The sequence below is a fragment of the Megalops cyprinoides genome, chromosome 15 (genome assembly GCF_013368585.1).
Source record: "Megalops cyprinoides isolate fMegCyp1 chromosome 15, fMegCyp1.pri, whole genome shotgun sequence".
Taxonomy (NCBI): Eukaryota; Metazoa; Chordata; class Actinopteri; order Elopiformes; family Megalopidae; genus Megalops; species Megalops cyprinoides.
Window position 1 is genome coordinate 24,560,282 of NC_050597.1, and position 17,754 is coordinate 24,578,035.

Consider the following 17,754-nt stretch of genomic DNA (forward strand, 5'->3'; position numbering starts at 1 on the left):
AGCTTTGGAATGGCCTTTTTGCAGGCAGGTGTGAAGAGTAATTATACTGTGGCTTTTTTGGGTTTACTTGTGGTGATAGTGCCACTGCTGAACCTAATCATATTACAGAAAAATCACTCAAGCAGCACTTGGCCTAATGAAGTTGAATTCCAGTTGAGAGCAAACATTTTCAATTGACGATAACTGGTTTACTTCTTACTGATCTCTTTGTGTTTGGTGTAAACATGATAATGTTTAACTGTTTTGACCCAGACTTTCTGTTGCTAGTAACTCATCACTGCTTGGCCTGTCCAAATTTTTCATTAGTTAGTTCTCTGTCAGGACAGAGATATCTAGGGATGTCTGTTTGGAGTATGGGCTAGGTGCCAGGACCCCCTGGTTCATTCTCCCTCTTTGGAAGGGAGAGACCTTGTGCTGGAATGCAGGGGTGGTGTTATGGTTTCACTCCTCAGCCAGAACATCAAGGCAGAGGATTGTGGGTAAAGCCCAACTGATCCTTTGGTGGCCAGGATATTGTGATTGCGCACTCTGCGCACTAAGAAACCGAACATTTCTTGGTAAACAAATTCAAAGTCAGTAGATATGGCATCAAGTTCTATATCACACTCACATGTAATTCCTATTACTGTCTAGTTCTACAAGTTTTAATTAAGTTGTATTAATAATCTACCACTTTATGGTAATAGTGTAGCAACATGTTTCACTCGGTTCACTCAGTTCCCTCTCTAGTTAGATAAAAAAGGTCTTGCTTAATGTATTTCACTTTACAGTGTCAGCAATCCATCTATATGATCTGTTATGCTCCTGCTGTCAATTTGGCCATCAGATTTTTCTGTCTAATTTGTGTTTTCTTTCCTGATACCTGCACCCCGCCCTTTGTATGTGACACTTCTCGCTGGAATCATGTTCCTAAATTAGGCAACCCGAATCTACCCCCCACCCTCTTTAGGGTTTTGGACAGACTATCAGCATCCCTTGGCGGAGCAGAGGGCCAGATTGACAGGACAAGTGTGTCGGACGGGGAAGGGGACGGGGAGGGCTTGGATCCTCCCCCCGACCGCACAGCATTCCACGGTGTAAGCAACCACTGCGGTCAGCGCCCCTCTCTATTTTAAGTGTCCCAGCCTGCTCCTCAGCAGAGCCCCAGTCAGGGAGTGTGTGTGTGCCCGCACGCGCATGTGTGTGTGTGTCCACCCAGGTACTGGGGTGGACATTGTTGCTGCGTGAAAAAACCAAGGAGCCTTCAACTGAGGGGGCCTGCATCAAGCATGGCTAAAGACTATTAAAAGGGGGCCCCCCAAACAAAGACAGACGGACGGACAGACGGATAGACGTGAAGGGGGTTGTGAGATAAGCCTGAAGAATGGTCGCGGAGGAGGTTGTGATCACTCTATCTGGAGGAGCGCCGTGGGGCTTTCGGCTGCAGGGGGGAGCCGAGCACAAAAAACCACTCCAGGTGGCCAAGGTAAGGGTCTGGGAAATAGCTTAGGATCAAAGGGGGTGTAGCGAGTGAGTGGAGGCTGTGAGCTGAGACTTGAACTTGTTGGGGTCATTTTTTTTTTTTTTTGTGATGGGCTTACCTTCTGTTTTTCCTCATCATGAAAATTCATTCTGACTGCTATTAGCGTTCATCTGTATTGGTCTGAGAGACGCAGAAACTCTTTTTGAAAATGTTTCAAATGGCCTTTGGTTGCCTAAGAGGCCAGAGGTGGGCCGTACTGTGCTAATGAGTCATGCACCCTTCTGGTGCTCAAATGGAGTCCATGGAGAGATACATGATGCTGTGAACTTTAAGCCTCCAGGTCTAACTGTAGGGTAGTCACTTTTATTTCTGCATTTGGTGTGGTCTGTGGCAGTGGCTAAAGGTTATGGTACGTGTGAGGATTAAGTTGATGAAATAATCTCACATACTACGTGATGACTGCGTGCATACCGTAATGGATTTATGTGTGATATCTCAAAATGTCTTTGGACATAGTTCAATCGTAGTTGAGAGAAGTTCATTTAGAAGTTAAGATTAGCAACGATTATTTGGCAATCAAATATTAGAATAAAGCCTTGAGATTCTAGAATCTGTCTTTGAATCTGCATTGTTTTCGTGTGTGTGAGTGGAGAACTCCCATTGGCTGGATGTCTTTGTTTCCCATGTGTCACTGCAGAATGCCTGAAAGAATTGCTGAGTTCAAGTCTGAGTCTGGAATGAAAGAGGTCACTTTCTCACGATGAGTGTCAGTTTGACCCCTGCTCCTTTGGCGGAGTCTTCTTTTTTATTATTATTTATTTATTTTAATTTGGGGATGGGGGTGTTTTAGATTACTTGTGGGATATTTTTATATAAAATATACAAAAAGGCATATTTCAATGCTGTTATTGCAAAAGTTTTCACATATGGTACTGCATTTTTTTCACAAAATAAAAATGGTTTTAGCTATTGGCAATTTTCCTAAAACAAGCCAATGAGGAGAACCACATACTGTACCAAATATGGTGCCATTTTTATTTAAAGAAAATAAAATAAGCTGTGAGTTCTAGAACAATATTTATTTATCAACTTGCAAGAGATGAAATAATAATGGTAGTTTTATTTTTTGTTTGGAATAATTTAATTCTGTTATTAGATATAGTATGCTCGTATGATGGAGTACAGTTACAACATGTTAATATATAACTGCACATGTGCAAATACCCTTTAAAACACCGTTAACTCTTTCACTCTTAACTACATCTTTTGACAGAATGACAATAAAAATGATAAAAATCAAACAGAAATATTGCAGAATTTCCCTTTTAAGGGAGAAACTTGTGAGAAAACAATGTGAGAATTTGAGTTGTGTAAAAACCTAAGGTTAAGGTAAAGAACTCAATGACCCTTTTGCCATAAGATAATTCAATTATCCCGAGAAGAATCATTTTCATAGCCTTGGCTTAACTCAAGTATTAAAACAGGAGGCAGAAAAAGCTTATTCAAAAGGTCACTGTCTCAGCTTTTCCTGATCCTGATTTAGGCCAGACGCACAGAAGAAATATCCAGCGTCTTATCGCTTTGCTAGATATTTGTCTTTCTCAATCACCAAAAATATTTATGAAGATCTCGCTCTCTCTGATCCTCCACGTACATGCCGTTTGGGAGTAGAAGAGCGGTGCTCGTACAGTACACACACAAACACAGAAACCACATTTGCTGAGTGTTGACTCTGCGAAATGTGTTTTTTTTTCTGCTTTGGTCCAGGGGCTATTCTGGGTGGCCGAGCCTCAGGCAGGGTTGCTGGATTGGGGACTGGCCATAAGGTCAAGAGAGGTTTTTGTTTCAGTCCTGGGGTTAAAAAATTGTCCCCATCAATATCCGAGCTCCCCGAGTTGATATTTAGAGCCTTCCGTTTTTAAAACCCAAATGTGAATCCCCGACCCCCCCCCCCCTCACCTGCTAAAAAGAGCCAGGCAACCACCTGGTTTTACTGCCCCCCTCCATTTGTGGGGCAGCACTTTCTCTGTCGAGCACAGCTCTTAAACGAGCTATTCAGAGCTTCCAGTCACTCTTACAGCCTGTTAAACATGACACTTAATAATCACAACTCCTCTGGGCCTATCCTATTCTATCCTGAGACACCTCTCGACCTCAGCACATTAGTAACCCATCCAGATTAGTGGAATTCCAGCATCCTGGCAATGCTCCTTTGTAATCCATCCCCTGGAGCTGACTTGTATATTATTCAAGGGATTCAAATCGCGGCACAAAATGGCAGCGCGGAACGGTACAGTATACGGCCTCTAATTTAAAACAGATTGGCCCCCCATGACTTGCGGTGGTATGAGGTGTATTTATTGGGGCATGTGAGGAAATGGCATGTCTCCATATAGGTGTGTGGGTGTGTGTGTTGGGGGGGGTTATGTTATTGAAAGATCCCCACCAATGTGGCAGCTGCCGTGGCAACCAATCAACCACGCCATTCCCACGGCAGGTTTTTGTACCGTACCGAAAGGGCAGGAGAGACACAAGGTGACTGGCTATTAAATGTCCACCCCCCAATCAGAGACACGTGGCCGTTTGTTCTAATAGGATTAATCTGACTCATGGCAAGCGACTCCATCAACACCACAAATGTCACTGGCACAGACTTTGCCAGATTGACTGGATGATAACAGATAAATCTCACACCAGGTGTTTATTGAACGCGGGGTACAAAAGAAGAATGCACCTGCTGCACAGTGACAAGGGGATACTCTGCGGTTCGGTTTCCGCTGGTCCTCGTGAGGGAGGGACCGCGGGAGGCCTTGAGCTCATCGTCGGGGTGACCCTGGGGGGGGGGGGGGGGCCGGGGGGGGGCGATAAAGGCTGAGGCGGCCTTGCCCTGGCTGGTATTTGTCGCTGAAGTGGTCATGAGGACAGCGGTCACGCAGCGGCATGCGGACAACGTCTGCGGCACCTCCGCTGCTGTCAAGCCACGTCGCAGCAGGCCTGGACGCCGGGACGCGATTGTGCCAACGACAACGACAAGCAGAGACACAGCTCAACACGCTCGCCCTTGCCGCTCCCTCTGTACCCGCGCCTGTTCCCCCTTCTGCCTCCACTCTTTCCAAATGATAACGTCCTCCGTGGAGAGAGATTACCCTTCACCCCCCTTCATCCCTCCCTCACAGTCTCACCACATGCAGTCTCTGACTTCTCTTTTCTGCTTTCCACTGAGTTTCCACCCACAGTCTATTTGATGGTGCAAGAACAATATCATATGTATCATATTGTCATGGAGAAATTTGCTCAAGAGGCCACAAATCTCATTAGGGATCACAGACGGTAATAGATGGTGTGTTCATCATCATTTGTGCACGTTATTGTAGATGCTCATGCTTACAATAATCAATAAAAATGGAAGAAATCTTTAGTGGTTACAGGTTGCTTGAACGAAGCTATACCTATAAAGCAGCGAGTGATAACATCAGAGCTAAGCAACAGCACAATCAAACATGGAGCTACAAGGCAGACTAAATATAAAAACAACCAGCCAAGAACTTTTTTTTTTTTAGAAATAAAGTTTGTTTTACAGTGTTTAATGTTGCCTCAAGTAATGCCATAAGTTGGACATAGACCAATAGACCAATTGAAGCAGCATACTTTCTGATATGATATACTGATGTCTTTTAAATATGATGTGATATTCGATATAACGTATGTAAATGTAATCATGTCTTGCCAGGATGCCAAACGTCTCTGGCGTTCCAGATTCCAAGTTTTTGCAGCTTCTGCTCAGAGTCACTGCACCTTCGGACAATACGAACCTAACTGAGTCAGCCGCTTAATGCCAGGCTGGACCTGGTTGTTGATTATGCCAATTGCCCTGCCTCCCGGCATCTCCCGGCGAGCTAAGAGGCTCTGTAGGTGCCAGCCATTTGTTTTCATCTGCTCAGTGAACCCGAGGAATCCAGACAAATTGCGGCACCATCTGCCGAGCGCCTCCGGAGATTCTTCCGCTTAAACGGAAACCTGCGCCGGTTACCTCATCCAGCCGGGCGACGTAGATGAAGTCCCCGCAGGAATCATTTCAGTCTGAAGATGGAGAAGCAGATGTTGCTCGCTGACGATGATTAGCGTGACAGGGCCCCGCGATTCGTTACCCAGGCAATTTGTGCGCCATTACGGATCTACACCTCTGCCACTAACGGGGTGGAGAGATCTCTGATTGACAATCTACCTCCCAGCGGTTGGTGTTCTGGGACTGGCATCGGCTTCCTCAGAGTCCACAGGCACCTTTTGGGATGAGAACACCACGGCGGTTGGTAGTTCGGGGATCCCGAAATGACCTTTTTATTCTGTCATGATCTGTCATTTCCCTTTCACCACTCGGGCAGAAAAATGTACATCCCCCCCCCAAAGCCGCCTGACCTTTGCTTTTGGTAATTGATTTCTGCCCGTAATCAGATCCCTCCTCGCCGTGTAATTTGCCCTGTACGCTTCCTTAAGGAGATGGTTGCTTTTTCAATTAGTACAGCCGGAGGGGGGGGGGAACGAGTTCGCCAGCTCCCTTAATTTAGAAAAACTCCTTCCGAGTGACTGGAGTCACTGGAGTATGCATGCTGCTCCTGGGAGCGTGCACAAAGGCCTGTGTCAGGCTTCCTTTAGATCTGCATGACATCAGTCCGCAACGTGCCTTACATCTCTTTTCACGTATAGCCTGTCGTTTCCCATCTGATTGCCTGCCGCACGCGTCCTTAGTCAGAGCCCAATTTGTGCCTGGCTCCGGCCGTAATGTCAGTTTGTGGAAGTAAAGTCCAAGCGGCGCTGATGAGGTCAGCACATGTCACGAACTATAGGAGGAGCGGCGCGGTGCAGCGGTCAGGTTCACTTGGGTTTATGATTACACGGCTAATGGAATGTCTGATTCGGAGAGGGGCGTTTGAGGGGGCTGCAGCTGGCCCATGTGCTGGAGAGATTTAGAACTCATTCAGGCCATGTCTGGGCTATCAGGCAATTGTCCCGTGTGCTCCCTTGGGTTTAAATTGTTCATTACTATCGAGACCCAAATGTCTGTTAAGAAGAAACGGACCCACCATTGAAATGTTCCCCAATGTTCGCTAAGAAGATGAATTATATTGACTGAAAGTACATTGGGCACAATTGTAGATTTTTAAAGTCCACTTTCATCACTGTTAATATGTGAGACATACAGTATTCCTGCTGTGAGCCACCAAGCATCAGCATCATATTTTGTTTTTTCTTGTGTCTCCCTCTGCTGGTGTAGGTGCGTAAGCGCAGCAAAGCATGCCGGGCAGGACTACGAGAGGCGGATGAGTTGGTGTCCATCAATGAGAGCTCATGCGGGGAGCTGTCCCACGCCCAGGCGATGAATCTGATCGACAGCACCCCAGGAACGCTGCACATACGCGTCAGAAGGTCAGCACTGCATGACTAATTGCCACCAATACAGATGGACATGTCCTTCTTGAAAGGCACTCTCTTAGCTGAAATAGTGATCCTGGGAAAGTGTTTGGTTGGACATGTGAAGAATGCATAATCTGTCTCTAAAGGCCAGCAACTTTGTGTGGGCTTTGTATGTCCAATCGAATACTTTTGCATAGTTTCATTTTTAATGACCATTGAATTGGCTTTTAACATTGAGATTTCATTCTCTGTGATATGTCGCTTTAACGCTGTAAGACTTGGGAATGTGCTGGTTGTGCTTGACTGAACATTCGGGGACTGCACGGGAGGTCTCTGAAGTGGAGTGTCATTATGCAAAATGTGGCATGATGCCTCATTTCTTACTACGACTACTAATGGTCACCGTTGGTTAGGAGGTTCGTAAGACAAAAATAAAATAAAATGGATTTAAATGAAGGCCTCCATGAGAAGTTTATTACACTTCAATTCTAAGTTGTAACACTACTGACAGCCTCAGAGAAGACCAGAAGACCCTGAGGGATTGATGAATTCTGTATTTTTTAACATGCTTTATTCATTTGTTACATCTTTGTGCTTTATTACGCAGTGCGGTGTTGTGCCCTGTGATTGGCCTGCATGTGTTCATCGAGACAGTTGTTCTGTTCCTCCACAGAGCTCCAGCGGGATTCCAGTCCGTGGTGCTGCTGACCCGGGCTCCGTCCCCGCGCATCGACAAGGAGTACCGGGCTGCCCTGCGGGCCATGACTCCCCCCGCCTCCAAACCCCCTCAGGCGACGGTGCGAGAGGTCCACCAGGCGGCGCTGGTGTCTCCCGGGGGGCGGAGCCGGGTGACGTCCCCGCCGGGGAGCGAGGCGTACTACGGCGAGACGGACAGCGACGCCGACATCGTGCACGAGAAGCAGCGGCGGCAGAAGCGGCGCAGCCCGAGCAGCTCTCCCGGCAAGACCTCCGGGCGGGCGTCGCCCGAGGAGACGTCGGAGATGAGCGGCTACGACAGCGCCCCCGACGCCCTGGCGCAGGGCCCCGGGGGCCCGCCGGAGGCCGTGCCCGGCGTGGCGCGCCGCGAGGTGGTGTACCAGCCCACGCGGGGGGAGTGGTCCTCCCACACCGAGACCTCCACGGAGAACTCCTCCGTCAGCACGGACGACCAGAACCCTCGCGACGGAGCCACCGAGGAGGACAGCGGCTTCCAGGAGCCGCAGAGCCTGCCCCCGCTGGTGTCCCCCGAACGGGCCAAGGAGGCCCTGCTCCTGGCGTCCCGGAAGCAGCTGGTCCCCATGGTGGGGCCCGTGGACAACCCCGTGGATGAGGAGCTGACCGTCACATACATGGACAAAGCCAAGCAAGCCAGTGAGTACCAGCTTACAGCCAGCATCACCCCACCATGGCCTGCTGCCCAGATAGCAACCAAATCATTTCTCCACTAGGATTTGTCTGTCAGATAGTAACAGATAGTAAGCACCCCCCACAGAGCTGGACCTGAGGCAGTGGGTTCTGACTGTGAGTAGCGCTCAGCAGGGATAGCCCATGACCAATCCACCTTAAACTCCATCTCTCCCCCACATTCGCGCCGTGCATATTTTTAGATGACAGCTTAAAATATCAATACGGAAGGGTCGCCAAGAAAGTAACACCCTAGTATTTTCTCTGTCAAAATGTACTGCAGAAGAGCGAGACTTATTCCATCTTTAGGAACACTCCATTTCAGAACCATGCAAGACAAAGTGGGATAGGTCAAGCTTGCAATGCCACAAGTTTGGTCATTTTCTGGTGGATTTTTGTTGTTAATGTGCCGTCACATTGCGCGAGGGCGTTGCACATCTGTAAAGCTGTGCGGTTCGAGGCACAGAGTGCTTCTGAGCAGTGCCGTGACTTCCAATATGCAACTCTCTGAAGAGTGGAGGAGTGTCACCCGCTGTCACTACGGAGACCAGCGCAGAGCCTGGAGCTATATTTATCCCGCGCTCCTGTCCGATAAGAGGCGCGCCTGCGCAGTGGCACTGGCATCTCCAGCTGCCGTCTGCTGTCAAGCGGCCACGTGGCTCCTACCCTCCCTCATAAGCACATGCAGACTGGAACGCACACACACAGTCACACACACACACACAGTCACACACACACACACGCACACAAACACACGCACACTCAAACACACACACACACATGCGCGCACACACACACACACACACGCACACAAACACACGCACATTCAAACACACACACACACACACTCAAACTTACACACACACACGCATACACACACTCAAAACCACACACACACACACACTTAAACACACACACACTTTCATACACACACACATATGCGCACACAGAAAAATGTATAGCAGTGCATTAGTCTATGCTGCAAACACGAAGGCACACACACGCGCACAAAAACACGCGCACACACTCACGCACGCACCAAGATGGCCTCCTCTCTCACGCAGGCAAGAGCTCGTACCACCCTGCCGGTATTAATAGAGTCGGACAGCGCACGCCGATTACCCTGCCACACGTAACAGCCAGCTGATGTATTACACACCAGCGTCACAGACTGTAACAGCTGAAGCGCGTGTGTTTGTGCAGCAGGCGCGGGGAGGTGGGGAGAGGCAGGGATGCAGGAATGCTCTCCCGTTACAGGTGTCTGACGATCTGATTCCACGCGCTGGCACGCTGCCCTGTTTTTCCCTCTCAGAGGTGCGTTTTGTTGTTTGCAAAGCAGTTTGCGGGAGTGAGAGGCTGTGCTCAGGGCAGGAATGTACTGGTAAAAATAATAAAAAGAGAAGACACGTGGAACTAAATCGTAGGTTAGCACATATTACTCAGGGCTAAAATTAATGCCTGGACCTGAGGGGCTTAATATCGTGACCCTGGGGGTCGTATACATGAAGCTACAGAGTAGGAAGATGCAGTAAGGGGATGGTGCCTGGAGGCACTATCCAGAACTTTCTGTTTTGTTGTCCCTCGATGGTGGAATGAACTTCCACACATCCGATTTGCTGAGTCCCTCACTATTTTCAAGAAACATCTGAAGACACAGCTCTTCCACGCACACCTGACCACCTGAAATACAACCACCTAAAGCAGTTCCTTATGTCTTAATCTTTGTTTTCCTTTCAAAAAAACCTCAAATTTATGGTTTCATGCACTTGAACCTCTACTAACTAGCTATGTCTAGTCTAACTAACAGACTCTAACTAGTCTGGCCAACTATTGAAATGTCTAACTTCTAATATTGTTGACTCCTTGGAGGCCAGGTCTAGGGCCTGGGTGTTGTGTCCACAATGATAAAGACTGAGACCTAGGCCCTGGGGACTATATGGGGACTTTCAGCTGGGGGTAATATTTCTCATGAAAAAACTGTAGAGCAGGTTTGTGGAGTGACAGTTGTGCTTGGAACTGCAGTACACCCTGTGCTGAGATAACTTTATGGCATATAGCGTGTTGTCCTTATATGCATTGCTCTGCTGTAGGCTTGGTTTCAACAGACTGAAAGTTGAATGTAATTACTAATATGTTTCACAATCCACAAAGATCCAGTTCCTGTTTATATTTAACAAGTGATGTTAAAAAGTTTGTGATGCAGTACATTTTAATACATTTTCCTCCTAAAATGTTCAGGAAGAAGTCATTTGGCAGCAACAGGTCTGCAGCTAGGGACTGAGGGTAGATCAAGACCTAGATTCCACCTGAAGGGCAATTATTTAATGCTTCAGTGAAATTTAACTGTTAATGTTTTTGATGTATATCTGAAGGAACATGAGCATTGATAGAAAAGACAAGTGCATGCGTGCGTGTGATTGTGGGGGAGTTGTGTGTCTGTGTGTGTGCGTATGTTGAGAGGGGTTGTTAGAGTGAAAGGAGAGAGGCAGACGGGGCGGTGTGCGGAACGTAGGTGGATATGAACCCCTGAACTAGCCCTAGCAGCTGCTCCCCTCCGTCAACGCGCTGATGAAATAATAGAGCAGGTGAACAGAGACCGTGGTTTGGTAAACAGGGTGAGTGTGCACCTGTCCTGCCAAGCGATCGGAAAGCTACGGGGGCTACGGGGGGAGAGGGGTGAAGGCGGGGATGGGTGCACACAGGGAGACAACATTATTCTTTGCTTGGCACACATTCCTTACAATGTTTAGTTATCACAGCTGAATATTTACTGAGGCATTTGAGATGAAGTACCTCGTTGAAGGGTAGCAGAGTCATGTCCCAGCGGGAATTAAGACCTGTGGTCATGAGCCCAGTTCACATGTTAGTGTGGGGATTTGTGTGAATGATACAATACATTTTTACAATCGACTATTTAAGTAAATAAATAAATAAGCAAGAAAGTAAACAAGTAAATAAATGAATACATAAATACATGCATAAATATCAAATATCTGTTTGCATGTGTAAAACCATTTCATATAGGGAGGCTGTATTAAACAAGAAAAAAATTCAAATAAAAATTAAATTAGATCATGATTAAAATGAGGAAAAGGGACCTGCCTGTTTCTTCTCTTTTTGAGATAAATACTGTAGATGTTATTTAAGCCCGACCTTAATGCAAACAGTTTCCAGACATTTTGGGCTGTAGATGAAACAGTGCCTCTGCCTCATAGGGTAGATTTTTCAGTCCCTGAGTGTAGACACTGTGGAACTCTGGGAACAATGGCTGACACTGCGTCACCACCTCTTTGAGTGCTCACTACCTCTTCGAGTGCATGTGTGTTTCGCGGACTCTCGGTTTTACCTCTTACGAACATTTACGCAGTAAGATATTTTTGCTTGATGAAGTGGCGGGGGTTGATACTTCATGAAGAACTGTCATCGAAACTCAAGCCGCCATCGAATCCAATGGCTCTTACCCAGAAGTGTGCTCAGATGTGAAGTGATGGTACAGGTGGAGTGGAGTCGCCACAAGAACGGGCTTATTTCACAGAGTGAACTTTTTCACTGTGACGCATACAATAGATTATCAGAGTACTTCACGCAGAGCTGAGAGTCCACAGGTTTACAACAGACTCAAATATCAGACTCAGATATCTGAAAACGGCATAAAGAATGTGTGGTACATGATAAAATTAATGATAAATAGATGTTACTTATTTATTTTCTATGTGCACATATTGCAGTAAAACATTAACTCATATTTATGAATTTCTGGCATGTGGAATATATCATATAAATATGATCTAATATAAATACGAACATAAATATATCATAAGTATATCATATTAATATCATATAAAACTACGATATACCTCATATACACTCTATATATGCCTTCATCTGAATGCATGCCCTAAATCTAACAACCCTTAATTATGGAGCTCTGTTATATAACCATTAGCAACCAACCTGCTGCTATATTTATAATCCACTCCTGACAGAGCACAATCTTAAATTAATACATAACTAGGCTACCTGACCTCTTGACTGACAAGCATAAATGTAGGAACAGAGGAAGCATACAGGATGCTATTTGCACATGTACTGTTTTAAGAGGTAGTATAAATGTGTGCATCTATAAATATTACCCACAGTATTATAGATGTTAATAAACACCGATATGCCCTCCTGAGGGTGACTTTGTAACAGTAATGTCTTACAAGGGTACCAATTTATTTTTAGGGGGTGAGATTTACCGTGGCTCATTGTCGCTCGCTGCTACCTGCAACAACCGTTTCATTCCAACAATGCGGCAATATATCACCTGCGAAAACAACAGAAACTGTACCGTCACAGAAGCCCGATATGTGTGTTGGGAGCCTGCAGGCTGTGAGCTAACCAATCCTGACGATCAGAAGTGCTATGGAGCCTGGCTGGGAGGGCCTTTCTGTTGCCCCATGCACAGTATTAGCCTTGCTGTTGCGTTGGCTCTCTCCATGAATATGTGTAATTCTACACAATTACACGTATCCACACACGCTTGGCTAACACTTCGAATGGACCTGTGTGGATTTGCATGATTATCATAACATACTACGGCTATGAGCGTGTATGAGCGCTAACAAATGCTCGTGTGCAGATGTGAACGCTGCTGGGTGTTACCCAGCCTTCTGTAGCACGTAGTAAAACGTATCTGTTTACAGGAGACCCCTGAAAGGGTGGCCAGGGCTTGTTTACTCCACTTTCTCGTGTTGTTGCTCTGAAAAGCCTCCGGCCTCTGAGGCCTTTTGCTGACGGCAGTTTGCTGGCATGACAAAGATGAATTCCCGCTGAATGCACTTACACTGCTTTTGGAGCCTGAGCTCACGGGGTCCCGCTTTCAAAGGTCAGACGCGGCTGTTTGTCAATGATAAAACCTCCCTGTCTCACCGTAATCACCCAAACTAATGCGTCCGGCTCATGTTGGAAAGGTCACATGTAGTAATTGCCCAGAGCGCCTCTCCTGCAATCTTTTAATGTCCGGCTCCGGTGAACGGGGGCACACGCCCGGCATCGATGCCCCTCTGAAAGATGTCTCCCTTTACATTCGTTTCATTTTTCTTTACATTATATTGCATTCATTTAGCAGACGCTCTTATCCGGAGTGACTTCCAGCACAAGAGAACTAAACATGACCGGTTGGCATGGAAACAAGCAAAAGAACATATTTTAGCGTTGTGATAACTGAAATAAACAACAGCTTCAACACAGCTGCTACTCTTGACTAGATGAAATGCCTTTATGTGAATGGTGAATAAAGCAAAAGAACAGTATGCACTCATAAATACAGTGCAGGTATATATAGAGGTGCCAAGCTCAATTAATAAGTGTCTATAATAGTATGAAGGATAAACTTGGATAAAGATCAACAAGAGATCTCTACATATCTTAAGCAGGATAACTGGATAATTGCTGGTGGGCGACTCCTGTTTGATTTCTGGTCATAATGTATGAGTAACACATATGACCAATGATTGAGGCAAAGTGTTTCATGTGTTTCATGAAAGCATAAACCATGACTTTGAAATGTAACTGGGAGTTAGATGTTGATTTATCTGACCCCTGTCCTTCTTCTTTCGCCCATGACCAGAGCTTAACCGGGGTGACAGTGTGCAGGACAAGCAGGTGAAGGAGGCCCGCACTAAGTGCCGCACCATCGCCTCCCTGCTGACGGATGCGCCCAACCCCCACTCCAAGGGCGTGCTGATGTTCAAGAAGCGGCGGCAGCGCTCCAAGAAGTACACCCTGACGAGCTTCGGCAGCGTGGACGAGGACATACAGCAGGACTCGCACGAGGAGGACGGCGTCTTCCCCGGCAGCGAGTCCGAGTTCGACGAGGACGGCTTCGCCGCCTCCACTGACCCCACCTGGGACAGTGACTACCTGGACATCCTGGAGAAGAAGACCCCCGCGGGGACGGCCGGTGACGAGGCGGGCGGCACGGAGAGCCCTGGCCTGACCGCCACCTCAGGGAAAGGCGCTAAGCTGTTCGAGCAGCAGAGGAGGAGAGCGGCCGAGCACGCCAAGAGGGCGGCTGCCAGACAGGCGCAGGCCCCGCCCCCGCCGCAGCCGACGGAGACGCCAGCGCCCCCGGCAGAGGCGGAGCCACCGCCGGCGTACATCCCCACCCCGGCTCCGCCCCCTGGCTTTGCGGTGATGAACGGGGATTCCGTCGCCGCGCACGGGGAGAGTGTGGTGGCGCCGCCCCCGGCCGTGGCGCCCAAGCCTGCCAGCCCACCGGCTCTCCCGGTGACCCCGCTGCCACAGCTACCCCTCGCCCAGCTGCCGGATTCGCCCACCGCCCAGCTGCCAGACCTGCCCTCCAGCTCCGTCCTCAACAGAACCGCCCGGCCCTTCGCCCCTGGCTTCATCACTCACCGGGCTGCCACCGCTCCTGTTGTATTCCGGCCCAGCGTAGCTAAGAAGACACGCCCTGCTACGACGCCAGCGGCTGCCCCACCCCCTTTCTCATCCCTGCCCTCTGAGGCCAAGCCAGCCGTCCTCCCTACCTCCCCCCACCTCACAGCCAGACCAACGCCCGTCAGTGCGCTCCCAGCGGCCTCCTCACCTCCTTCCTCAGTGCCTGTGGATCCGTTTTCTCCTTCTCCCACACCAGCTGCACCCGTCCTTCCCAGCATGCCTTCTCCTGCCGTAATCACACCCTCAGCTCCATCGTTGCCCCTCAGTCCACAGGTTTCCGCAGCCCCAGCTCCAGCCGTGGCTGCCCCCGTCACCCCTACTCCCATGCCCAGGGCCCATCGTGAGCAGAGGGCCCTTGGACTCCCAGGCCGCACCGGCATCCTGGAGGACGCCCGCAGGCGAAGCACCACGAAGCCCATGTTCCAGCTCCCCAAGGATAAGAAGAACTCTCCCAACCCCGAGCTGCTGTCCATGGTGCAGTGCCTGGACGTGAGGTCAAAGGCCGGGCCGGAGGTGGGGTTCGAGTCCAGCCCGGACGAGGACTTCTTCAACCTGGGGGCCGAGGCCTGCAACTTCATGCAGGGCCCAAAGGGCAAGATGCCGCCCCCCGTGGCCCCGAAGCCACGCGTGATCCCCGAGATGCCCCACATCCCGCAGATGGAGGGCAAGGGCGCCAAGCTGTTCGCCCGTAGGCAGAGCCGCATGGACCAGTACGTGGTGGACAACGCCCCCCAGCAGCCAGCGCAGCCGGCACCCGCTGCCCAGCCCCGCGCCCCCTCTCCTGCGCCTTCTCTCCCAGCTCACTGGAAATACTCGCCCAACATCCGCGCCCCTCCACCCATCGGCTACAACCCTCTGCTGTCCCCCTCCTGCCCACCGGGGGCGCAGCGTGGCGTCAAAGCAGCCGACGCTTCAAAGGCTGGAAAGAAGGGCGGCCCCCATAAAGAGGGCATCAAAGCGGTTGACGTCATGAGGAGGCAGCCTTACCAATTGAACTCGGCTATGTTCAGCTTTGGGGGAAGCCCCGCCCATTCCGGGTCCTCCTACCAGTCCACGATGCATCGCCACGGCGGCCAGATGGTGGGCAGCTCCCTGACCTCGCCCAGGCAGATCCCGGTCAAAGCCGCCCGCGTCTACGAGATCAAACGCTTCTCCACGCCCACACCCATGTCGGCGCCCACCACCCTGACGCCCACCGTGATCGCGCCGCGCTCCGCCACCACGCTGGGGGAGCCCCTGTGCGACTCCGTCTCGCCTCCCCCTGCCCAGTCCCCGCCCACTTCCCCTCCCTCCGCCTCGCAGGGAGCTCTGCCACAGCTGCCCAAAATTTCCACCGCCCCGATCCCCAGTTCCCTCCCGCCCCCGGCTCCTGCCCGAGTCCCGGGCCTGGGATACGGCAGCCTCCAGGCAGCAAAGCAGTTTAAGAGCGCTCCCGAGCTCAGCCCGCTTCCCGTCCGGGCGGCCGGCCTGCAGGCGCCCAAGCCCCGATTCGTCGCCTCCAGGATGGGGATCCAGGCCAACGTGTGGAGGCCTGGTTCCATGCACCACTGATGGGGATCCTGCACTGTAGGAGACCTCTCACCACCTCGGCGCTCCCACACGGGACAGCTTCCCGTTCCCCCTCCTGTCTGTATGATATAGATTGATAAGAATTTACACAATGCCAAATTACTCACTTAATCCAAATATTTATTCTATCATTAATTGCAATTGGAGCACAAAAGAATACGGAGCAACAAAAATTTCTAAATGGCCTGACATACAGAAGTAAGCATGTATATGACAGAACAATGTTGAATATTGATTTGAATCCCCCCAAATAAAAATATCAAGTATGATCGACTTGTTTTCCAGTGCAGAGATATTTTGTTTTGCTTCACTGAAGTATATGAAGTTTACCATTCAACAGGAACAGAACAGCTTTTATCAGTGAGCTGTTCAGAACTGTAGCCATGTATGAAATATAATAATGTGGAATGAGGCCTCTGATATTGAGGGAGGTTAATCTAGTGGTGGGAGAAGAAAGGCTTCATGAACCCCATGATTGGTGGAGTGATCATGTGTCAGTGTCTCAGGCTTTAACCACTCAAAATGTTTTGCTATGGAGAGCAAAGTCTTTGTGTTGGCTCATATGTCAATGGTTGACAGCACATGGTAACTCCATAAATTATGAGGCTCAAGACACCTCACTCTTGTGTCATTGGATTCAGTTTTTTTTTTTTCCAAAAAATACTACAAGTTTTTAAACATTGTACAGTCAATTGGCATGACCCTATGGTAAACTAACATAATGTTTTTATCTGTGGTTTTATTGCATATTCAAGGAGTTGATTGAATGTGGTTGAATAGGTCTTCTGTTGTTGCCTAAGATGAAATCTTCATATAAAAGGTGAGTTGCACATCCTGGTGACTTTTTGGAACAAGCTGATGCAATGCTAGACTAGCCCCTTTGGCAATGTCTTGAGTTTTAACAAGCAACCACTCAGCTGAGCAGTCTTCCTGTCATAACTTGAAACTGACCTACTGTAAGCACTTGACGAGTATGTTAGCTCACAGCTAATGGCCGTCCGACTCGAATCCTGACCCTCCTGGAGGAGCCGCTCGAGTCGACGCTCTTCCTCCTTTGAGAGCGAGCTCTGCGGCGTTCTTTGCTGTCTGGCAAACTGCAGAGGCGGCGGCCGTTTTCACAGGCGACTGAAGGATGGCCGCCGGCAGCTCGGCCTGTTGCTCTGTCTCTTCCCCTGTCAGCGTCCATACTGGAGCCGTGTGTGGGCGGGCATATGTCGCGTCCAGTAGACTAAACGCAGGAGGGACATGATTAGCGCAGGCGGATGTGAACTCTCCGGCGAGCGAGATCGCCACAGGGCTCCTCAGAGGAAGCAGAACCTTAAAAGACGAGGCAGAAATCTGGACTGGGTCGCAGCGTGGGCGCCTGCTCAGTTGACAGACGCAGGACTCTTTGGACCTGCACTGCAGGTATGTCTGTGTATGAGAGCAAGACTTCACTTATGACACTTGCTCTCACTGGTTTC

General features: G+C 49.3%; 1 protein-coding gene across 1 annotated transcript; it reads left to right on the forward strand.

Annotated features, from left to right (window-relative positions):
* Positions 1-1,091: 1,091 nt before the first annotated feature.
* Positions 1,092-16,708, forward strand: synpo2la (synaptopodin 2-like a). The gene is made up of 4 exons (XM_036547478.1): positions 1,092-1,465; positions 6,735-6,886; positions 7,548-8,245; positions 13,893-16,708. Exons 1-4 carry the CDS (start codon positions 1,364-1,366, stop codon positions 16,271-16,273), a joined length of 3,333 nt encoding a protein of 1,110 aa, XP_036403371.1. The 5' UTR covers positions 1,092-1,363; the 3' UTR covers positions 16,274-16,708.
* Positions 16,709-17,754: the final 1,046 nt, after the last annotated feature.